We start from the raw sequence: 24,553 nt of genomic DNA on the forward strand, positions 1-24,553 counted from the left end.
AAAGGATTAGCAAATATAACCCTTTGATAATTGATGTCACTTAAAAATAACTATTTTCAGTATGACAATCTAGGCAGCTACTTATGTTGCTAGTATTCTTTAATTGAGCAAGCCATTCTGTTATTACACTGAGTTTAACTGTTTAAAGAATTACCAGCTGTTACTTTGCAGATCCCACAATTTTGCATATTGAAACGTACCCTTATATTTCCCATTCACTCCTGTTGGCGTACTTCTACCTGCCTCCTAGCTGCAGCTGCTGTTAGCCGGGTTGTCCCGTTGTCTGGTGTTACCCAGGAGCTAACCTCTCCGTCCTCTACTTCTGCCAGCCCTCCTTGGTGTTTCATCACCAGATGGTTGCTAAGAAGGTAGCAAAAGGTTTCAAATTATAAACATGTCTTTGGATCCGTTGCTAAAATGTATTGCTCTCATTTACTGGTGACATATGACTAGATGCTATTTATCACTTTCATGGAATGGTTGTACACTTTACTATAAAATTTATAGAACAGCAGACATTGCATGTTGCCCTAGGTTTCAGTTTCCCGACCTGTTAGTTCCTCCCCTGAAACTTTTAGTTTCCTCTACTAAATACGTTACTTTCCTCCCCTACATCAAGGTAGTAAAGTATCGCATTCAGGTTAGGAAACTGATATGCTTGTTGATTGAAACTTAAAAAAAGGTTACTTACTACACTCACACATAATCATAAAAATCGCCTAAATCATCAATTGCAATTACTACAGTTTTGAAAAGCACTTGCTACAAAGCACTACTTAAATCTCCACATGGCCTAGCCAGTATGCCTTATTGCATTCCCTTATGAGAAACGTTACTTTCATCTCCTAAAAAAAGTTATTTTCTCCCATGTTGTACGAGGAGGAAGCTAACGTTTTTCAAGAGATCCGGAAAAAAGGCCCCCATTGCGATTCACTCGTAGCTACATTGCTTTTAGTGCAAAATTCACAGCGTGTACATAACGTTATTCAGGCCTAACCAGTGTAAGTCACACACTAATAGGTCTGATTGTACTACAGTAACTAGCCTATGTAACACCGAGAAGAGTGATACAATATCGTTCTAGAGAATGTTACGTACCGATCGAGTTCTTGCTGGTTCGATGACTTTCTCTCTTATGTATCCTTGCTACAAAGCTGGTTTTATTTTCGCGGAGCGACGAATTTTCTTGGGTTTTTAGGGCATCGTATGCAATGAGATATGCCGTAAGTGTCCCTTCGCGCAATACGTTCATCTCCTCAGCTGATTTTTATTTACTGTTTACCTTGCTATTCAAAGTACCTTTTCCGTTATACATATTCACAAGGTTCCTTGTGGGAGGAGTCTATCGAAGTCAAAGATTCAAAATACGAAAACCAGAAAATGTCATATTTTTGCACTTTTCGGGAATAGTTTGAGTTGAAACATTACAGTTAGCTTAGTTTACGTCATTGGTATAGTATCGGATATAGTATATAGTATTGGAAAATCTCGAGAATCAACGCAAAATGCTGCTTTAAAGGACTTCTGTTTCATGTACATATTCATCGATTACATACATAACACATTAATGATATGTCCAAACATGTAATATCCGGAAACAGTAGGGCCTTTGACAGACTCAAATACCAAACATTCACTTGTTTATCTTTCAGCCTTTAATGGGTAATAACGTACTTAATTTAGCTGAATGTACAGTACGAGTGTGCCTTTATGTGTGTATGTTTGTATTTTTAGATCCTCCTGCAAGCAGGAACTCACGAAGAAGCCATCATTGTGTAATGACAGAGAGTAAGGAAAAACAAACAAAACAAATCAAATAGAATCCGTACTTCTCTGTACGTGGTGGCAACTTTATTGGGGGTTATGTTTAAGCATGGTAAGAGGGCGGTGGATAATATCTACTCTCGGAGATGAGTAAATTACTGCAAAATAAAAGGAAGAACAAAACTAATAAGTATAAAATAAGAAAATATATGGGCAAGACATCTTATGGAAATAACTGGTAACTGTATGACCTGAACTCTTACATATCCATTAGGCAACTCTAAAAATAGCAGAAAATTATACTTAATAGGGCTGACATTTAAACCTACACCCTATGTTAAACCTAATACCAATACATTAGACTGCGACCATTTTGGGTCAGGTTAACATAGCTTCACTCAACTAACCAATCATGAGAGGGATATTTAAATCCAAGGACACGTCTGCCCAAACATTCTCTATATCACAGCAAGTGTAACCTTCATCGTTATCGTGAAACAGTCTTTGATAATTATAGAAAACAGGTTGGCTTTAACCAACATACAATTAAACCAGCACATCTCCTTAAGAGATAATAATATAACCTATAGAGGTAAGTAATTAAGCCCTAGGCTATTGGCATATAGACAAGGCAAATAGGTAAAGAGAACAATAAAATAAGAGAAAAGAAGATAAAAAAATCATGAGAGTAATCTCAATCCAAGCTAAAATACAAGTCAAACTTCTAGCACAAATAGACCAGTTAACAACTTCAGGCCTACACAACTCCATACGGTACATTGGTGTAACGCACATGGGCGCCGCCATCTTAATTACTGAAAGAGGGCGCTAACCTGAAATCGTGTCAGCGATATATACAATATTTACATAATATTGGGCCAGTAATGGAACAAAGAGCCCAGTCTTAAATACTTTTACTTAACTTATCCTTTGCCGTTAATAAAACAATGCTCATACAAAGTTATCCAATAATGATCTTAAGGATCTGCTCCACAAAATGGACATAAACTCTACATGATACAAGCCCGATGATAAATGTATTTATTTAAGTTGAAAAAGACCAGGCGATCTGCGGGGTTTATACGAAATACCACGCAGTAACTTACACAATTAGGCTATATGGTGAACAATACAAGTTGCACAGTGTATGCACACTTTGAACAGCGAGTGTTTACGAGGCCCGACTGTGGGTCTACGAAAAGTTTGCCTCATCTCGCTTTCAAAACTACTTAATTAGAGACGAAAAGTATCAAATACAGTTAAGATAGTATTTACCTCTAACATGTTGACTGATGAACTACATTTCTCAATAAATGACGGTAATGAGAACAAAATAGTAAGATACAATATGGCTGCCGTTGAACGTAAAGCAAGGTGATTTCGTAATGAATAGAATAAAGAGAGAACGAACAGGGCTTACTTAGCGAAACCGCAAGCGCTGAACAAGTGACGCCAAGTAGAACAAAAGTATGCTAGAGAGTACATGCACATTACGTAAATAATCGGTAGCCTAATGGGCACTACCTCACAATTGGCATATCAAAGCCGCAAGCTGACCGAAGTCAGTCTCTTAGATTCATATTTTAACGTCCATGATTATGAATTGTCAATTGTCAACAACTCTGTAACTGGACGACGTACACCACAGTCTTGGAGTGACTCGAACTCGGGACCTTATGATTGAAAGGCACCGGCGTAAACCACTGAGCTAACACTCCTGGTCATAGGCGATACTTTCGATACTTCGGAGGTAGTTCAAATAGTTTCTGAAACTTGTACATGTCCAAACGTTCAATGGTGTAAACAGATGATGCTGCGACGCGTAACAGATGTAACTATCATGCGATTTAGCGCATTGTTTATACACACTTATTAGGTTACTTTCACCTATGTTTATACTTTCTTACAGGTGAGTCAGCGTTCTAACAGGAACACTCTTACAGGTTATTTCTTGGCCGGTCGAAAGATGAGTTGGTGGCTGGTAAGTTTCAAGGAATCAAGTTTCTTTCTAACATACCGGCAGTTTTCAATATATGGAAGAAAGCTAGATGATAAGGGCTGTGTTTGTAAAACGTTTGCGTGAGACCCGTAGGCTGCTAATTACGAAATCTGCAGAAGTTTAGCTTGATTTGCAGTCTGAGCTGCAAAATATATTAATAGATTTAATTTTGAACTGTTGTTCGAAAGTAAAAAAAAAATGTCTGATATTAGCCTTGAGTGGTAAATCAGAAAATGTCCATGAATTTTATGAAAGGAGCTGCTTTATTGTTGTGAGTATCAGTAAACCCTGGACAATGTTATATGTTCCGGGAATAGTTTTCTCATTAACAAAATTAATCAAGTTGTACCCACTACGTTATCCTAACATACCGGCAGTTTTCAATATAGAGAGAAAAAAAGCTATAGTGGGTACAGCTCGATTAATTCCGTTTATGTGAAAACTATTCCTGGAACACATAACATCGTGCAAGGTTTACTGAAAATGATACTCACAACAATAAGCAACTCCTTTGATGAAATTCATGGGCATTCTTTATTTACCACTCAAGGCTAAAAATAAGACTTTTTTTCGTTTTTGAATGGATTAAAGGTAACGGGGAAGCCTTAAGGTTGGGAAATATGCAAAACTCTAAGAGCAGTGGAACATGTGATTTTGACCTGATGAAGCGAATCACAAAATCACCACAACACTTCCAGACAGTATGGACTGATCTCTGTGTAGTTTGTACCAAAACATCCAGTATTTGAATGTTTGTCCATATACCGTTCAAGCACTTTCAAAATTACTGTTTTCACACACTTTAATAAAAAAAAAGACACTTTTGCATTACAAAACGTGGATAAATCATGTTTTTCGCTAAACAAAACAAGCACTTCTAATTTTTGAAAGGGAGATTATGAAAAGAGGTACTTCTGAGGTTTTCACAAAGCTGACGCACACATATATATATTTATTTTTTTCCAGGTTGGATTATCTCTTTTTGTAAGCAATGTTGGAAATGCTACCTTCCTCGGTATTGCTGGGGCTGCTTCATCTAGAGGATTCCCTGTCATCGCTTATGAATTTTCGGTATTTTAAAATTACTTTTACTTACTTTCGGAAGGCCATAGTACAGAAAGGAATGATATCGGTTCATTTCTGTGAACTTTGTAAAGCTTATGGGTGAAAGGAAATCTGATCAAACATACACGGGCTATCCGTGGCTACTGCACTATACCGCAAACTATTTCTGACGTCACTACAAGAAGATTATTTTATAGGCTTATCTCGATTTGTCCTGGGCGAGGTAATGGCGGAGGTGTAGTCACATGGTGGGACGGTATCATTGTCAGGTAGACTATATAAAAACATCAGCACACAAGTAGGCTCAAATATGAAATATAAATCATCTTGATTTGCTGTCATAAAAACGGTTAAGAAAAATAAAACCAACCATTATGTGTCTGTTTTTGTGTTTTTTTTATTTCCTCAGGCTGTTTTCTGCCTTCTGATGTTGGGTAATTTATTTATGCCAGTATATCTTGCATCCGGGGTGAGTTAAATTAGTTATGGCGTGCGCTTTCAGCTGATATCAAGTTTATTGCAAACATAACGACGCCAACTTATTATGAAATGTTAACTAATTTTACATGAATATAAAAGTTAAATAACAAGGGAATAACAAGGGTAGTTTAATAATGTTATCGAATCGTCAGATTCCAGGATTGATGCAAGCAAAATATGACAATTAATACCTGCTTCTGAACATAAAGAAACAATGGTTGTCACCCAAACCACATATGATCGTGTTATAACACAAAAGCATATGAAAGCTTGTGACACTATAGTTATACACAAAGGAGCATTTACGTGCTATGTATATCAGCTCGAGTTGGATGTCGTAGTAGTAGGGTACATTATCAAAGATGAGAATATAATCTTGTGGTGAGGTGAATTAAATTACAGATCAACGAATCAAAAGCGAAGCAGAAAAGAATTCGAACACGCTATATAACGTTGAATGAGGCACTGTTTTTATATGGCGTTCTATAGGCATTAATACGAACAAAGATGCGCAGAAGGATTGACACGATGAAATTATATATGTATGCGATGTTAGCATACTGGAATTTCAGTCCGTTTCTTGACGTAGAAAGTATATATCACGTGAGAAAACCAATGACAAAACGACATCATCCAGGCACTATGATTAATTGCTGATGAGGCTTGCACAAATACAGTACGCCAAAACGACCACGAAGGGTGTTCATAGCACAGGTATAACTTGAGCATTCAATTCTCAAGGATAAATATGGTAATTCCTTTCAAAACATGGAGAAGTCTTATTTATAGCAATCGGCTATATATTTTGAGCAAATATAGATAAGAAAAAGAATGCACAAGTTGTATGTTAAAATGTGATAGGGTAGATCCAACCATCTGTCAAATCCATACAACGTTTTATGATACTTTTCTATCATGCACTTAAATAAAATAAATATAATTGAATTCAACTATGCCACTTAATTTACAGGTATTTACTATGCCCCAGTACATTCAGAGACGATATGGCGGTAACCGGTTGTCAATATTCCTGGCTATTACGATGTTGATAGCCGGTGTTACTGCAAATCTATGTGTAAGTTTCTATTGAATTTTCAGGTCAACAGTATAGAAGAAACTCTAATTATTTTTTATAGTACTCTTGATATAGAAAACTATTTGTAAATTTCCAGCACGTAAATACATTCTCATTTTCTTCATTGCTTTAGACCTGACGTCTTTAAAACAAGAGTTAATTTCTCATGTTGTTTTCTAGTTGCCGCTTTCTAAGTATTTTGTTTCGAACGAAAAACAAAGTAATGAAACTGTTTACACGGTGGTACCCTGTTTCAATGGCAACATCACCACCAACAGCAACAACAATAAATACATTTGATAATAAGTTGAAAGAGTATGAGACATTAATTCCTGTGGTCGCTGATCCAAAACCATATTCTAGCCAGTTATTAACTTACTACAGTATGTTCGTTTAATTTATACAGTGACATGTCAGCTGGAACCACATTTACTTAGATAGTTAAATCTAACTTAAAAGCTATTGGTTTTTGTGTCCTTACGTTATCTCAGACATAGTACATTCCATCACGAAATGAAAAGTTGTGAAAACATATGTTTTAGTCACTGTATAGTCGCAAGTATAAAAAAAATGAGTCATTCTAAGTCGTATTTTGATTGTATGCCTACATTTAAGTAACGTTGCACCAGCCCAATAAACATGCCATTGTTTGTAATGTATAGGTTTACTTTTTATAGTTTTTATCCTACTGAGAAGATCCTTAAATGATTGACGATGATTGCTTAGATTCCTAGACTTACTTCATAACTCGGCTAAACTAGATCTGTCGTGATCAAGTGCTCAAAGTAATTGATATACCTATACTATAATCAAACATGTGTTTTTCTTATTTCCCTTTCTTGTTAACCTTTATAGGGAGAGATGTATGCAGGGATCATTCTCATTCAACAAACATTAGGCTGGCCTCTTTATGTATCTTTGTGCGCCATTTTGTTAATGACCGCCATTTATACTATGAGTGGTGGGCTGACAGCCGTGGTTTACACTGACGCTCTACAGTCTGTGATTATCATCATCGGCTCGCTCATTCTCACGGTTATAGGTAAACGTTGTATATCGGAAAGATATCTCGTTTTTATTTTCTTTCTATATCAGATATTTCGATAGGTTTAGTATATGACTTAGGTGGTCACTTAATTCCTGTTAACGGACCAACACGAATGAGTGATAAGACTAGAAGGCTATTCGTTGGAGTCAAAAAAATAATTTCCTTCCAAACTTTGTTCCTTTAAGGCATTTTTTTTGGGGGGGGAGGGGGATTGTGCACTATTTCCGAGTCAATTATACATGTTGTTGAAGCGACTCTGGTAGATTAAAATTGACTGATATATAAGACAATCAGGTATCTCATCTTCACTTGAATCGTAAGGTATCGTACTACATGCTTGCAACAAGTGTGATACAAACTACAGTTTCATTTCTCATTTCTACTTATACAGCTTTTGTTCATATTGGTGTTACTGAGTTTCCCACATTATACATGGAGGCTATTCCAAACGAAACGCGTTCTATTGAAAATAATTCTTGCGGAGTTCCACAGGAATCCGATTGGCATATATTTCATCCAGCGGATGATCCCCAGTATCCCTGGCCAGGGGTCGGTTTTGGTATTATCCTGCTCTCCTCTTACTACACTGAAAAAATATTGGACGCTTTAGTGAGTTTAAATATGCAGTATGACGAGTAAATGATCGAAACACTCACTTCATATCATAAAGCTACTCACTTCACATTTATTTGTGAGTGCTTCTAAATACGTGTTTCGGTAAATGCGTTTTATAATACGCTTTTGAGTAATATAACCGAAATACGATCGACTGTAATAAATCTATTCACCAAAATAGTAAATATACTCACAATAATTTTTATTTACTCAATCTGAGTAAAGACAAGATCCGTAACAAAGCCGAAATACTCATATGGAATTTATTTTTAGACAAGTTGTGTTTAACGTTAATATTCATTTGAGTAAAAATACCACTAACTGAGTAGTTGTACGCAACCTCGTCGGCATGCGTTTGAATTGCCGGGCATGCAGTGGATACAACGACTGAACCAGGAACACAAAAATACCGTAAGTCAAAGATTGTACTTCAAAAAACGGTATAATTACTTACAATTTCGTAACTGTAGTTCATTATAAGAAACTATAGTCATTTTACTTGAAGTATTCACATGAAAGAAGTTCATCGTCCTCTTAAAATTACGCAAATGAGGAAAAGTTTTGAATCTGTGATTCACACTGAGCGATCGTCAGGTATAGGCTATGGGCATAAGCAGCATGTGTATGCAGTACGTTAGGCGAAACGTATACGGTATAGGTAGGCATATACAGTAGGCTAGACGTATATTAAATAATACAGAGGGAGACTGCATACTCGTGGGCTGTACAATGTTGCTATAGCCTAGGGCCCTAGGCCAACGGTAACTCCGCCAATAAATGTGGATAAAGATAGTCGTTCTGTTTCATGTGGATTATATTATGTTATACTGCCCTTAGTAGACCAGTTAGTACAGTAGAATAGTTTGACTAAAGTGAAGTTAGGCCAAACTGTGTAGGCCTACAGTAAATATGTTGATGAATGTCACCAAATTGTTTAGTCGGCTAACAATATTAATACCTTTTATGTTTGCATTTTGGAGTTGAAACCTTGGCTAAATTTTGTACAGGAAGTTCTGGGGTGCCGAGTTGCAGTGCATATATCACCATTAATTAGTATAAATAGTAAATAGGCCTAGTCCTAATCATGGCATCATCGACATTATCAGATGGTTAGTTTAAATTTATTAATTTTTTTTTATTCCTTGTTAAAGGCATCTACAGTAGGCCTATGCGTTGGTGATGGCGTGTGTGACGCTTTGGCTTGTAAACATTGATATCTCAAGAACTAAAACTTGCTGGTAATTTAAACTTGGTATACAGTAGGTAGCCCTTTGTAACTGTAAGTAGACAGTCCCTCTTGGATTTCATGGAGGTCAAAGGTCATTAGTTCAAGGTCAACATGTGTCTAAGTATGAAGGCCTGCAGCTAGTATATATGCATTGATCAGTGCAAGACCAATGCACATCTATCTGGTCAGCAATGGGAAAGGTTGAAAATCTTGTATCCAATTTTTCTTTTTATACTTGCAAGGAATCACAAAGTCATGTGACATTCTTGTTTTTAAACATCCAAATTTCATAATAATGCATGCTGGTGACCTGCCAGTGCCAGCAGTGTAACAGGAATTTTCCTCAAATAAAGAACTTTTCACTGCCTTTTATTAGCAATGCACACTAACATGACCTAGATTGACCCTTACGTCTCTCAAATACAGAAACCACCCTATAGGAGACCAAGATCCTTTGGTGATATATTTCAGGTTATATAGGTTTTAAGCACTATATTCGGAAAAATGTCCACTGCAATATAACCAATAGAAGGGTAATTTTACAGTTTTAATCAACAGATTATATAATATAAATTTTGTCAATCATTCATATGAAATTACGCTTTTTGCTCAGTTGGTATATCGGGGTACTACTCCAGAAATGTCATCATCACTGCACAAAAACCATTCATCCAAGTTTTTACCTTTTCTGGTGACCTCTCAGGCCTTGCAATATTTTATATAATTTCTGTTTCATTTTACAGTTTATCAACCAGCATCCTGATGGCGTCTGGAAGAAAACGTATTAGAAGCACTGAAGGTAGTAATGCACAGGCATCTGAAGTAGAGGTATACCTCTGCCACAGGTGTGACTCTTATCAAACTAACAAATTTAGCTACTTGCTGAAACACTTACAGGATGTGCATTCATCTGAGCCTAGCTTTACTGTAAGATGTGGCATTGCCAATTGTGAAAAAACCTACACAAAACTTAACTCCTACCTCTGTCACATAAGAAGAGTCCATGGGTATGCACAAGTACCAGATGAAGTACAACATATAGGTGATGTGGTTAATACCATTGGCAATACTGTTGATGCACAGCCAGTGCCAAATGAGGATATCAGTGAAACAATATCTGATACAAGCAATGAAACCATTCAGCGTAATCTAGCCATCATGATTCTAAAATGGTGTGAGAAGTATCAATTGCCAAAAACATGTCTTAATAATCTCCTAGAAGATGTTTCTGTCATTGTTTCAACCCATCAAAGGGAACAACTGAACAAAGTTAAAAAATGCTTACAAGCAAGTGATATTAATGTTGATGAGATCCCTGCATTACAAGAACTATTAAATGAAATCACTTCCAAATCAGTATTTGAATCTTTGCAAACAGAAGCCAAGCAACTTTCTTACTTCAAAAGTAATTTCTACTTAGTAGAACCAATTGAACTAGTGATTGGTCAAGACGAACGAGGAAAAGAAGAAACTTTTCAGTATATTCCAATTCTTGACACGATAAAGTCCTTATTGCAACATGAAGACATATTTGCACAAGTTATGAATTCACATGAAACTTGCCAGGATGGAGTACTGTCTAACTACTGTGATGGAAAGTTCTACAAAACCAATAGGTTATTTAATTCTGATGTTAAGACACTGCAAATATGTCTTTACAATGACGACTTTGAGGTTTGCAACCCAATTGGCACATTTAGAAAAAAACAGAAATTAAACAGCATGTACTTCTTTCTTGGGAATATAGAACCTAAGTATCGTTCGAAACTGCATGTGATTCAGTTAGCATGGCTGTGCAAAACTATATATGTGCAAAAGTATGGTTTTGCAAAGCTAAGTGAATACTTAATCAGAGATCTTCAGGTATTAGAGGAAGAAGGTATCAGTATCTGGAGAAACAATTGTCTGTATCAATTCAAAGGTACAGTTTCCATGATTGTGGCTGATAACCTTGGAAGCCATTCCATTGGTGGTTATTTTGAATCCTTCACAGCTAACAGGATTTGCAGATTCTGCATGTGTACCTATAAGAATTTGAAGGAATTGCATCTCAAAACTGATTTCCTGCATAGAAGTGAAGAGCTGTATAACAGGCATCTGGAATTGATTCAGAATGACCAGAGTCTCAGTTCAGTGTATGGAATAAAGCAAGAATGTCGCTTTAATAGCTTGTCTTTCTTCCATGTAACTACTGGACTACCTTCAGATCCAATGCATGACCTTCTTGAGGGTGTATGTCCACTTGTTTGGAGCAAAGTGTTGAGTCATTTTATACATACAAACAAAATACATTTGTCATCATTTAACCAGAGGCTTGCATTATTTGAACACAAAGGCAGTGATAAAAACAAAAAGCCAACTCCCCTTAGTTGGGCTTCTGGCACAGTTGCTATTAAACAGACAGCAGCACAGATGTCATGCTTCATGAGGACGGCTTTGTATCTATTAGGAGATATAATACCAGAAAGAGATACGCATTGGCAACTCCTGCTTTATTTGGCTGGAATATGTGAACTTACATTTGCCCCAGTACATAATGTCCAGTCACTGTCTTACTTGCATGGCCTAGTAAAGGACTTCCTTGAACTCTACCTTGACATATTTAGGAATGGATTAACCCCTAAAATGCACTTTCTTACCCACTATGGCGAACACATTGCAAACTTTGGTCCACTTTCTGCCTGCTCATGTATGCGATTTGAGTCGAAACATGGTTACTTTAAAAAATTAGCAAGGAAGACGATGAACATGAAAAACCTTGCCATGACTTTAGCAAGGCGCCATCAGCTTTTACAGTGTTTTTATAGTACATCTGCATTTTTCCTTGAAGAAAGTAACACCACCTCTACAGGTGGTAATGTTGTTGACATTAGCTGTTACAAAGAGAAAGTTAAGCATGTGATACAGAATGGCTTAAATCTTGGACCGCAGCAGCAAGTATTTAGGGCTGAATCAGTTACAATCAATGGTGTTACCTATCACAAAAAAGCAGTTCTGATTACTGGGTATGATGATACATTCCTCCAGTTCAGTCTTATAGGTGGCATCTTTCTCAAGTCTGGAAAAACATATTTCTTAGTTTCCCAACTAGACACACTGTATTTTTCAGAACATTATCATAGTTATGTTGTTAAACCAGATCCTCATGGTTTGTATGTATTGCTTCAAGTACATGATCTGCTTGATCCTTTGCCTTTGCAATTTTGTAGTTGTAAAGTCGGTATGTGTGTTGCTACAAAGTACAGACTGTTGTCAGAATTTACATAAACTAAGATTGATCTATTTGACTTACAGGTGTACTGCCAGCTGTCCAAAACATCTCTTTTGCAATTTCATTCGCTGAAGGTGGACAGTTTGTCAAAGCCCTAGATTTGTGTGGCTCACGATATGATGTAACCGACACTATAGTATGTGAAAGTCAAGCAATTGTATTTTTTTCGCTTCTTGGATTTCTTGCTGTAGTGAATGAGGCTTTCAGACAGTCATGGGATGTTCATGTACATGTAGTTAACAATTCAAACTTTCAGTAAACATGGAAAATCTCCGATTCCTTGCTTCTTACAAGGATGACAACATTGTAATAACTGCAAAGAAAACTGAAAACATTCTTGATGTCGTAAAGAAAGTGTTTTCATTACCTGGCAATTCCGATGTGAAGCTACAAGTGTTTGACACAGAATGGAAGGAGTGGGTTAACAAAGATCCAAAAGAAATAATCAACAGGGACAAAGTGAAAGTTATTTCAAAGAAACAGCCTGAACCTTCTCCAGTTGTGCCTAAGACAGGAATAGTTCCTTCATGGATAGATGATGATATTGGAAGCCTTGCTGGGCCCTCATCCAGTTCCCTACACCTGCCACAAACACACACTAATGCTTCCTTGTACGAGACATGTTTCATTCTCCCTGATGGTGAAGACCTAAGTTCCGAAGTATGTCTTGAGTCTCTTGAATCTGGTGAGGACAGTACTAGTCTTTCAGATGCCATTGCTGATATGGTAGATTCTTCAAGTTCATTACCCAGTTCAACTAATTACCCAGTGTCTCAGCAAATTCCTAAGCAGGTTGTGCCCAACAGGTATGTGTATTTTGTGCTAATTGTAAGAGAGTGGTTTACCTGAAATGACCTCTGACCAGCTATTACAAAAACAACAAGCTATATATGCCTAATTAAAACTAAATGCATACCACTTATACACATATTGCATAAACCATAGTGTTCACATGGGATCTACTTGCCTTTGAAAAATACAGGAAGGAACTATTTATGGTCAGGCATTAAAACACAGGAATATCAAACAATTTTGCATCATGGAACAGTTTGGTTGTAAGAACTGGAACTGAATTAGTGAAAGCAGAATATCAAAGAAGATAACTATTACATAATGTTGACTTCTCTCTTTAGTCTTTACAACAGAATGGACAAAGTATCTCTGAAACCATGGCCTGCCAAATTTGACATTCCATTGGATAGCATGCCAGTTGACTTGCGAAATACCTTGGAAGAAGGCATATATCCCAATGAAAGACAACGTCGAAAACTGGTGCAGATCCTTTTTGACAAAACAGCAGAGTATGTCAGGTAACAAAAAGTACCCAATTAGGAGTATATGCTTCATAATGAGCTATCTGTAACATAGGTCAGTCTAGCATGCATTGTTATCATGAAACTTTTCAGCATGGAGTGCTGGGGCCAGTGCATGGTCACAAAAATTTTAACAGGTGCCAAAATATACAACTTTGCATATGCCTGATGTGATCCTTATGTATGCAGTTTGTTCAGGAGGTCATTTGATCTGAAATTGAGTCCACAACTGGCATTACTAATTGCAGAACTGGGTGTCAAGGGTATTAATGATTTCATATCTCTGATGCAGCTGTGAAGGATGATAGGTTGATGGCTGACCAATTAAATTCATAATAAAAACATAATGTAGTATTATTTCATTGTCTGTATGCATGCAATTGTTATACCCAAAAGTTATCATTGTTCATGACCTCTGCTGTTTTTAGAAGTAAAGTTGAAATATGTAGTAGGAAAAGGTGTCAAAGATGGTTGATGGGATAGATGATAGTTGAAAGGTGTTGCAAGTTGAACATGCAGAATGGTATCATTTATGATGGAGATTATTGGAGGGTGCAGGGTGGTTGAAAAGCATGTGCTTAAATCTTTTAATATGAAATGTACCTCCAGGGACTTATTTGTATGAATTTAGATGTCTTCTTCTTTGATCTGACAGATACCCAACCAAATCACAGTACACTGACGTAGCTACAGCACTGGTTGAAAAGTTCCCTTGCCTAGCATTCAATGATATTCCATCAGTTAAACCCCATGTAAGTATCCCCAGGAGATTCACCAGAAGGGGTAGGTGGCTCACAAAATGCACTCTTTTTGTTTGGACAAGGTGAATAGCTTACATGGAGAATGCTGATTGTACAAGCCACCAGGGTTCATGCCTTACAAGTACAGGCACACTGTGCGCCCCACTTAATTATACCTTTATTAGTGATGCAGCCTGAGGGTTCTGAAATTTTAGACCTGACCAGTGTTTCCAAGGGTGGTGAGATCAAGTGCTGTTAATTTAGCAGTAGTTCATAGTAGTGATATCCATTATTGATTGCTACAATATGCAATGTTACTGACTAGGTAGGAAACAAGGAAACAGTAAAGGGATGAAAACACTTAACTTGTAGTACTATTAATACATTTGTTATTAATATATGTATCTTTTCAGGAATACTGGAAAACAAAGTTGTCAGATAAATTCCGCAACGAAAGGAAGCATTTCAATGATGGACTGATAAAGAGGCAACCAAAAAGAAAGAGGGTGGAACTGCCAGTAGACACAGAAGACGAAAGAAGTATTGAAATGCATCAGAGGTATTTCCATAATTATTTGAATTCTTGCTAAATGTGAAGGAATCACTATATTCATGGTGGTGTGTATATATGACACTTGCTTATGAGGGCTCTGATCTTTTTGGTTTTAATGTAAATTGTAACCTTTGCATTCATGCTGGTTTGCTCATGCATGTGTGTGTGACACTATCTTGTAAACAAGATAGCTCAACAAGGAAACTTAGACATCTTTCATAATTGGTGTGTGGATATACCAATTGCATTAAAGTTGCCTTTTGTTTTTCATGGAGGTCAAAGGTCATTTCAGGTAAGCAGGGGCAAAGTCTGAAAACCTTGATATTATTAAGCTCATTATTACTATGTCAGTCATTTGTAATTGTGGGGTTGCTGTGAATGTGAGATATAGGGAAAAAAAATGTGGCCTGACATGAGTAACAATTTGACCCATTTCTTCATACCTATCATTGTGTGGATTTTAACACAACATAAAAGGTCAGCAATTACTTATAGTTTAATGTGAGTTTTAGTTTTGGAAATAATCAACATTCTAAGCAAACGTTGTATCTATTGTTAGATGGATGAAGGAGGAAATAAGAAAGAAAACCAAGAACAAAAAGAAAATGGCAGAACTTATGAAATTGACGTTCCCAACAAGACGTCGAAGTATCGTGGAAGATGGAGCATTGGTTAAAACCATAAGGGAGAACTATCCAGCCTTGTTTGAAACTGAGGAGGTACTTTTAACTGCTTGTCAGTTCATACTATAAATGCAAAGCTTTTGGACCAAATGGAATAATTAAAAAAGAGAAACATTTCCATTGTATTCAATTTGGAATTCCCAAATAATTCATTAATAGTCTTCTTGAGGATAGGGATATTGCTTACAATGGAACACAATCATGTCAAAGACTAAAGAGTATAAGGAATTTTAAGTAATACAGTACATGTTCCCAATGGTATTTGGGCAAGGGAGGAACATCCCCTTGAAGTATTAAATATTGATCTGTAATCTGGTCTACATATGAGACAGGGAGACACCTAACTATATGAAATATCCTGCCTTTCCATGTGCCCAAATTTGTTGAAAAATGTATCCATAGCAATGATATGCCTAGTTATCAAATCAAAATGGGCAGAAATGTAATGCTTAAGTTAAAGAAATAAAGAGTTGGGGTACTTCCTGTTTTTTTGCTATCAGACCTATGTAACATCCATATTTTCTGTTTTGAGTTTGCAAATATTAGTCCTTAAAGCTTAGAATATACGACATGATAATTTTTTTCTGATATTAATCTTTGAGCCCTTTTCATTTGGCAGTTACTGCAGGAATTTCAGAGAATAACTGGAAAAGAAATGTTTCCAACCATTCGAGATAGCCTTACTGGAATCTCATCAAAAGTAGTAAAGTTTGCTGAAAAGCAGGAACCAAAGAAAAAATTACTACGGTCTTTAGAACTACAGCAGATCTTTACAGTTGAGCAGACTAAAAAGAAAGGTAAAAACACACATGATTACTTTGATAGGTCTAGTAAGGATCAACATTCCTTGTGGCCATGTTCTCATAATGAATTCAAACATCTCCTTCCTTAGTACTAGCCATAGTGAACTCTGTTCAAGTGATAATAGAGCTCATTAGCAGTCAAATATGTTAATTGTACTAATTCAATAATGCAAACTTGTATGAATTATGTCCCATATGTTGTATGAAGATTTCCCATTACAAGTAGGTCAATCCTGTTGATTACTGTAGTGTTTCAAAGCTGTATTTTGTGTAGAAATTTGCCCATCCGTCCATCCTTTCAAAGCAATATTCTTCCAGGGATTGCATCCAAACTTGATGAAACTTAAAGACAATTATTAGTACCTGATGGTACATAACAGGTGTGCAAGGATTCAATTTTCATCATCATAATTTGGCAAGCACTGCTTACTGAAGTAAACTTTTGTATTTTGAAACATATGTTTAACACCAGTAAAAACATAAGAACATGTTTCAGCAATGTGATTAAAGACTTGTCCCACTGTGCTTCTGTAATACTAACTTTGAAATGCACATAACTTAAAGCAAAATCCAATAATGCCCAAACCAACAATCTTCCATCCTATAGATATAACTGTCTCAAGTTAGGTATGATTCTTCATGGGTGACATTATTGTTGTGGCCTCACTGCTAAGTGAGAATTGCATTTTTGTCACTGGGAAACAGTATTGTTTTGTTTTGGTTTGTTTACTTTATCATGTCACATTAATGGTTTCACAATGTTTCTTATTCTTTTCTTTCTCAGAGCTTGAAAATACATGTGCAGTTTTCATCTTGTCAAAATTGCTATCATCTAAAGACATCTTATGTAATGAGGAGGACAGAGACATGGTAATTATGTAATGTAGATCAGTTAGGAATATGGGTTTCAGTAAAGCATATGCCAAGTAGATATGTGGGTACCAAAGAGTCATAAAGGTGCCAAGTTGCTAGGTGGGTCAAGGTACCAAGTTGCTAGGTGGGTCTCAGGTGGACAGGTATCAAGTAGATGGTTTGTTGCCAGGTAGGCAGGAAGGTGACAGTTAAGTTCTTCGGTGTTCTTAGGTGCCAGGTAGGTAGGAAGGTACCAGTTTTTATAGGCTGCCAGATAGGTAGAGCCTGTCCAGTATGTTGGTGCTAGTGTGGGTTCAAAAAATATGCATTGTTTGTATAATGTACACTAACAGTGTTCTATATTTCTTCTATTTTAGAACACTGACATCACATCCCCAACCATATTTTGGAGAGGACAGACACCTTGTAATGCAGATAGGTTCATCATACATGCTGAAAATGAGGCATTTGGTGATACAACTGATGTTATAACTGCGTTGGGAAATTTGATGGCCACTTATTGGATCTTCAATATGTCATACCCCCAAGAGTCTAAAGACTTTTTCATTTTCACAGAAATGATACTTCTCAAACTAACTAATGGGAAGCCAACCAGAGCAGTGAACAATCTTGTCAGCATATTGAAAGGCTTTTAGATATCAATTGCTTGTAAAAACGACTGGGATTTGTAAAAAATTTCAGAAAAATTATGTCATATGAATCAGTTAATTTCACATATTGTATGGCCAACTATAAATCAACTTGATTTTCAGTAAGTCATACCCCAGTCTTTAAAGCCTTTTTTGTATGATGAAATGTAATTTCTTAACTTAATAATAGAGCCCACCCAGTTTAGTTAGCAATTCTATCAGCAAACTGAACATTATGTAGATGCATTAGCCTTCATAATTCATATAGATATATGAGACATATGATGGAACATGAATCAGTTAACTGTACAACATGAAAATGTTGTATGTGGTGTGCAGTGAAACACAAAACTAGTATATGATAGTGTCATGAGAATACCCACTATTAAGATTCATTCCTTTGGGAAGCCTCCCCCCCCCCCCCCAAAAAAAAGAAGTAAATATCATAAAAGCAACCATGTGCATTTATAGCAATTACTAAAAGTATTGTTTCGTTGTAAAATCAGTATGGAATCATATGAATACAATCTTTTAACATGCATATATTAATGCATGAAACTTAATTATGTTGTTATCCTTTAGGTTCACTGTTCATTTTACTTGTAAATGCCACAGTTAGTTTTGCTTGGTTGTGGATTAGTGGATGTATTTGTAGTACATATGTCACTACTGAACCTTAATTTAACACAGCATGGGAGTTATGGTACAAAGATGTTTAATCTGTTTATGACATTATTCATGAAGTTGTGTTCTTATCCTTAAGGCTTATTTATTTATTTATCTATTTTTGGGAAGGCAAAAAGCAATTCAAAATCATACTGGCATGTGTATCATGAAATTCATGAAATTTGATTTCGATTGAGATTTCTGTTTAGATGGGGCATGGTGAAAATGACAGGAATACTCTGTTGTTATATATCAGTCTCACTCTATTCTATGTTGAGTTTGACAGCTGTCAACTCAAAATGTTCTCAGCCAAACCATCTTTGAGCAGCATGTATAGTTGTGTTAATTAATGTTTTTACTGTTATTCTTTTGTTTAAACATATTAGTATCTGCCCACAGATGTTTTCCTTTGCTTGTTCTGTTCCTTTATAAATTGTCACTCAATATATGTTGCATGGTTCATTCAGTATAAGTTATTTGTAAAAGCTAGTATAAAGATAGCTAAAAAACTACCAGTACATATGCAGTAACTGTGGAACTGTGACATTTGAATGTCAAGCTGGTACAGTTAGAGAATGGTGGTGTCATGTTTTTAAAGTTAGAAGGACATATCTCATGGGTCAAAGTACTTGTAATGGACCTGACTATCACTTGTAAATTTGAGAAACTACCAGGACCAATTAAAAATCTAGTTGCAATATATACATTTCTTTGTATTTAAATCAGTAGAGTGCCAATCCATTTCAATCTGATGTATAAATTAAATTCTTAATTTTTTATCTGTTGATAGGGAGGAGGTGGCAATATGCATCACTGGCCAGATGATTGTTGGTGGGAAGGGGTGATGCAAAGGGGGTGATGCAAAGGGGTACTGAAACTGTCCAATAATGCCACTGGCCTTAGTATCCTGGGAAACTGTTGATTTTACCAACTTTTAATTTGTTTCTGCATATTCCAACTTTGTTGCTTCTTCAAAACATTTCATTTCTTCTTCAGTTTGAATAGAAGTATAAAAACTCAGCTCTGTGTTATTATGGATTTTTTTAAACTGTTTTGAGTGTTATTAAACACAAGTGAGTAAATAAACCACATGGTGAATACTATAAGGGACGAACTGTAATACTCAGCTAAACGAGTATTAGTAGCTTTTCACTGAGTAAATATACTCCTCATAGCTGAGTTATATTACTCCTATGGTGCATACTATAAGGGACGGAATTACTCACGTTTTTGAGTAAATTTAGCCGAAATATTTTTTCAGTGTACTGGTGCACGAACCAGGTGACCTTCAGCCTCTTGAATCTTTTATCGACATATTTTAAGTCGGCCATCCAAATGAGATGAACCATTGTATTCTATCACTGATGGTGACAAGATCAGACGTTCAATCAATTTTAGGATATAGTGTTGCTTTATTGTGGAAAATGTGGATGTTCTGACCACATATTTAGTTCGCAAAATGTAACAAATATGTTAAATATGTGTACAATGCTGATAGGAAATCGTGTAACTGTGCAATGTTATACTGGATACATATGTTGTCCCAGTTTTGGGTAAAGCTGAAGTTATCCGCTTTGTTAGTATTTTATAGTAAACGTTAATTTGCTTAATTATTTACTTATTACATATATATATATTTATATATAGTTTTACCTTTATACAAGAAGAAGAGAATATAGCATATAGTATATATTTCTTTTGGATCTCAGATATTTCCATATAAATAACCAATTAAATATTTTATACTCGTATCTTAAATTAAGGGACACCTATTCTCTTCTGCTATAACACTGGGTTTTTACATTTCAATTGAACTTAACAATTGAATTGTTAAGCTGGAAAGATGTTTCATTTTCAAAACCTTCTTTTTTCGGTTGGCAATGTTAACCTATTTAATGAATTAAAATGAATCGAAATACGGAGTCTATATTTGACATACAATATACCAGCAACAGGTTCTGACAAACATGATATATTACCACTCATTTCTACCACTTGCCTGTATCCACTTGCCTGTATCTACTTGATGTGTAGCAATTTGATGGACATGGTTTAGGTTGGTGTGAAGAATTTATCACTGGACAGCAAGAATAAATCAAAACTAGGATATGATGTTTCGTGAAATGTTTTACAATCCCACCTCCAATTCCAAAGGAATGGTTAGAGGCAAACATTTTTCTTTCATATTTCCTATATGCACTATTTCCGTTCCCTTCGAATTTCAAACGACAAAATTCACAAAGTTTAATCATACTAAATAACAGTAAAATGTGTTAATAAAGCGCAACAATTTCAATAAAACATGATCGAAGGCGCTATTACATAATGATATTTACTAAAATATCAATAAATAATACCAAACAAGAAGGTAACACTAAATCTGAATACTAAACATAGCACGTATGCAGTTCGCTAAGTAAATCAAATAACATTTAGAACAATCGATCCAATTTGATGGAAGGTCGGCAGTGACGGAAAGGAGGGCTGGATGGAGTATTTATTTAACATTGTTTTTCTTCATCTTCGCTTTTTATATGAATACATGCAATTATCGCTCTTTCCAATTCCCCTTGTGTTTCTTTTCCAAGGTCATAGTGCAAAGGTCACTGGCGTCTAAAAACCTCAACCACGCTAAAGGTGGTAGCATTCTAGCTAGTTACCTCAAGATCCTACCTATCTTGATAATGGTATATCCCGGAATGATCAGCCGAGCACTTTTTCCAGGTATTTTCGTTATACATCTTGTATTTGATTGTTGCATTTATGTGCTAATACGAGGATATAGGGATGCCCACTGAATCTATCTTATAATTGCTGGTATAAGTGCGAGCTCTTTCTATGTTTTATTGGGCATGAATATTTGTCATATTTATTTATTTCATATATATTTTATATATATTTTATATATAAAAGACATGATTCACTGATCATTGGATTTTATTTTGCAGTCCTATGTTGAAATAAAGTCGTGTTTTTTCTTTTGCAACACCCTCAGCTATCTTAAGTAGCCTAATCATTGGGAGGAGAATTACTACCAATTGGGGTGGGGGTGGGGGTGGAGGGTTAATTGGGGGTGGGTGGGTGGGGGTAAGTTTATCAGCATGAGCTCTCATAATGCAATCAGGAGATGAAACCTCTTACTTTGACTTTGTTTTCAATTTACTGTGAATGCAAATATGGTTGAGATTGAAACCCATGCCATTAATACGTCATATTATGGAATTTCAGATTTTGCATATTCACATCTTTAAATCCATCTCTCTTAAGGAAAATAGCAGAAGTTCAATATTTGGCTCGATGATGCATATTTTTTACTTGATCAATTCCTAAATGTTGATATCTTCCGAATGGAATAAGATTGCTCGTAACGATTTCAGGCAGTCTTTCATCACAAACGTCTCGATCAAATAGATCAATGATCGGAATGGTTAGGTCTGCTTCTTCTGTTAGGTCTGCTGCTTCTTCTCCAGTAATAGGAAAGATTCTCGAAATCCTTTAAGATAATGCCGTTTCCCTCAAATTCCAATTTTAATAACTTTCTTTGTACTTTTCTTGTCTGCACCGTAAAAGAAAGTCAATAGAAGAAAGATTATTCCTATACATCAGTATCAAATCACAGTGGCCTAGTCTATATCGGTTTCCTTTCTGTGAATCCGGCTTTCTTTCTACCCTAACATTGTATATGATATTTCCTCATGGGCGTCGTAGTATACTTCTATTGGAAAGTCTGCATTCGAAAGGCACTGGGTAACACGCATGTCTATCCTAAACATACTTCTTCATTTTTCAAAACAGGAATTTAGAATTTGTCTAGTTTAAGAATATTGTAACGAATCGTTTATTACAATCTCTTGCAGATGAAGTAGCATGTCAGAGTCCTGAGACCTGCTTAGCAGCCTGTGGAAATCCTAAGGGATGTGCAGATATCGCATACCCTAAGCTTCTCGTCGCTTTAATGCCTACAGGTTGGAACAAACAAACTGTCATTGATTCTCATCATCGAAGTATACACTGAATGAGCACCGAACTAAATGGAACATGTATAAGCTATCGGTCTTTAACCTTTAAATCAGTCGTTTGTATTTGCCCTGGGAACATCTTTGAGACAATGGCTACAGTAAAAAATGGAAGAAGAAGATGGAAAACAACATTAAATTGTACTTCGTCAGCTTTGCTAGTCGACTTCTACATCGAATAAGGAGATTAAAATCAAACTTTTAATTTGAATCCTTCTCTTATATTTGCTCGTGAAATGTGGTTTGATACAATATAAACTACAAATTGCATTTGTAAGCAAGTACATTGAAGCATGGTGTCTCTTTGATGAATCCAGAAATACAATACTCTATAGTTGGGAGACTATACTGGTGAACAATGAAACTATGTTATATCATGCTATCAATCAATGTTGAAGGTATGAAGACACTAATACCACAACATACAGTTGGTTAGAAGTACAAGTTTGTTCTTCGTTGATGTTCTTTCCGTCCGTTAGCTTCAAACTTGTATCAGGCTAATGCTCAAGGACTATACAAAGTGGGTCTACACATAAAGGCTAAGGAATGAAAAAGGTGGCGCTATACAATGGCGAACATTTAGCTGAAGAGACAAATGTCTGATTGCATAAAATTGATTATTTTGTAGTATGATGATAAATATTTGAATATGTCTTAGTTTGATCAATTGAAATATCATCTTATACCACACCTGTAAGTAATGTTAATAAGATAATGATTTAACAGTCAGTCAGAGTTAAGAGCTTAAAAAACAACATAACATGACAATACAGGTATCATTTCGGTTGAGTGTTTAGTTACAACAGTTTCGTTCTATATGTTAAAGACTATAGCTCTGCTGATAAATACTAAACATTTTTTTTATTTTTACCCACATACCTCTATTAGGATTAAAGGGGCTTATGCTGGCGGCTATGTTAGCGGCTTTGGTTTCAACCATGACGTCAATCTTCAACAGTCTTAGTACTCTGTTTACGATGGATATTTGGACGAAGATGCGAAGCTCGCCATCTGATATAGAACTTCTGGTTGTTGGAAGGTGGGTATATCAACAGGCCTGGCGATAATTTAGATAAGTAAAATGAAAGCTTCAATAAGGAGGCCCCCATGAAAGAGTTGTCTCTGAATGAGGGCAGACGTGGCTCTCTATACGCCACTGTATACAAGCATTGGTCCTCCTTTCTCCGCATCTAGTGCCCCCGCTCTGATCACGTCACCTATCCCATCCGAGCCTCATTTGTTCCGCTGTTTCTTGTACAGCATTCAAGTACTGGAATGCTAGTACAAAACAAAGAGTGCCATATGCTATGCAGCCTTATATACCCAAACATGCAGTTTAAATGATAAGACCTCACAGATGTCGCTTGTAGTTTTTCTATTTTTCGCATAATATACAGAAAACATGAAATTGGCTTTGGCGCACTTTCCCTTTTTGTCGGTAGTGGTTGTTGAAGTTCAATGAACACTAGAAATTCGTTTCAATTCCTTTTCGTAACTGTGTCATTTGGCCAATATTTTGATACATTCTGTCAAATGTTGATCATTAATTAGACATGAAATGACGAAAAAGATACACCATGCGTTAAACAAAAATTAAAACTTCGCTATTATGGCTTTTTAACGTTTCAAAATTTAATGAAAATTATACCAACCACCAATTAGTGCAGGAGACTTTCTTCCGGTCTAGTAAAAAGAGGAATGACTCCGATCGAGGGACTGCATTTTCTACAAA

General features: G+C 36.1%; 2 protein-coding genes and 1 long non-coding RNA gene across 5 annotated transcripts in view; 2 read left to right on the forward strand and 1 right to left on the reverse strand.

Annotated features, from left to right (window-relative positions):
• Nucleotides 1–24,553, forward strand: part of LOC139983003 (sodium/myo-inositol cotransporter 2-like) — a 40,672-nt gene that overhangs the window by 10,805 nt on the left and 5,314 nt on the right. The window contains exons 1-11 of one of the 2 annotated variants that reach the window (XM_071996332.1): nt 3,301–3,514; nt 3,674–3,745; nt 4,730–4,834; nt 5,238–5,297; nt 6,279–6,383; nt 7,239–7,425; nt 7,823–8,013; nt 20,069–20,086; nt 21,394–21,529; nt 22,663–22,770; nt 23,710–23,860. In XM_071996332.1, coding sequence (XP_071852433.1) covers nt 3,731–3,745; nt 4,730–4,834; nt 5,238–5,297; nt 6,279–6,383; nt 7,239–7,425; nt 7,823–8,013; nt 20,069–20,086; nt 21,394–21,529; nt 22,663–22,770; nt 23,710–23,860 — 1,076 coding nt within the window. In that variant the 5' untranslated portion in view covers nt 3,301–3,514; nt 3,674–3,730. Of the gene's footprint in view, nt 1–3,300; nt 3,515–3,673; nt 3,746–4,729; nt 4,835–5,237; nt 5,298–6,278; nt 6,384–7,238; nt 7,426–7,822; nt 8,014–20,068; nt 20,087–21,393; nt 21,530–22,662; nt 22,771–23,709; nt 23,861–24,553 lie in introns of those variants that run through there. The other variant, XM_071996324.1, reaches the window with a different exon arrangement.
• The window catches only part of LOC139983213 (uncharacterized), a 229,402-nt gene that overhangs the window by 1,794 nt on the left and 203,055 nt on the right, over nt 1–24,553 (reverse strand). The window contains exons 2-3 of the long non-coding RNA XR_011798553.1: nt 1,099–1,252; nt 201–360 (exon numbers count right to left, since the gene is read on the reverse strand). This is a non-coding gene — a long non-coding RNA (uncharacterized lncRNA). The remainder of the gene's footprint in view (nt 1–200; nt 361–1,098; nt 1,253–24,553) is intronic.
• Nucleotides 8,020–20,037, forward strand: LOC139982974 (sterile alpha motif domain-containing protein 3-like). 2 transcript variants are annotated; one of them, XM_071996251.1, is made up of 10 exons: nt 8,020–8,457; nt 10,018–10,073; nt 12,569–13,351; nt 13,679–13,855; nt 14,514–14,610; nt 15,012–15,157; nt 15,711–15,870; nt 16,454–16,631; nt 17,422–17,507; nt 17,867–20,037. In XM_071996251.1, exons 3-10 carry the CDS (start codon nt 12,807–12,809, stop codon nt 18,143–18,145), a joined length of 1,668 nt encoding a protein of 555 aa, XP_071852352.1. In that variant the 5' UTR covers nt 8,020–8,457; nt 10,018–10,073; nt 12,569–12,806; the 3' UTR covers nt 18,146–20,037. The 2 variants fall into 2 exon arrangements, with proteins under 2 accessions (XP_071852352.1, XP_071852340.1); XM_071996239.1 differs by lacking the exons at nt 8,020–8,457; nt 13,679–13,855; nt 14,514–14,610; ... (3 more) ...; nt 17,422–17,507; nt 17,867–20,037 and adding an exon at nt 8,980–9,284 and having other exon boundaries at nt 10,018–12,795.

The sequence above is a fragment of the Apostichopus japonicus genome, chromosome 2 (genome assembly GCF_037975245.1).
Source record: "Apostichopus japonicus isolate 1M-3 chromosome 2, ASM3797524v1, whole genome shotgun sequence".
In the NCBI taxonomy this organism is placed as follows: domain Eukaryota; kingdom Metazoa; phylum Echinodermata; class Holothuroidea; order Aspidochirotida; family Stichopodidae; genus Apostichopus; species Apostichopus japonicus.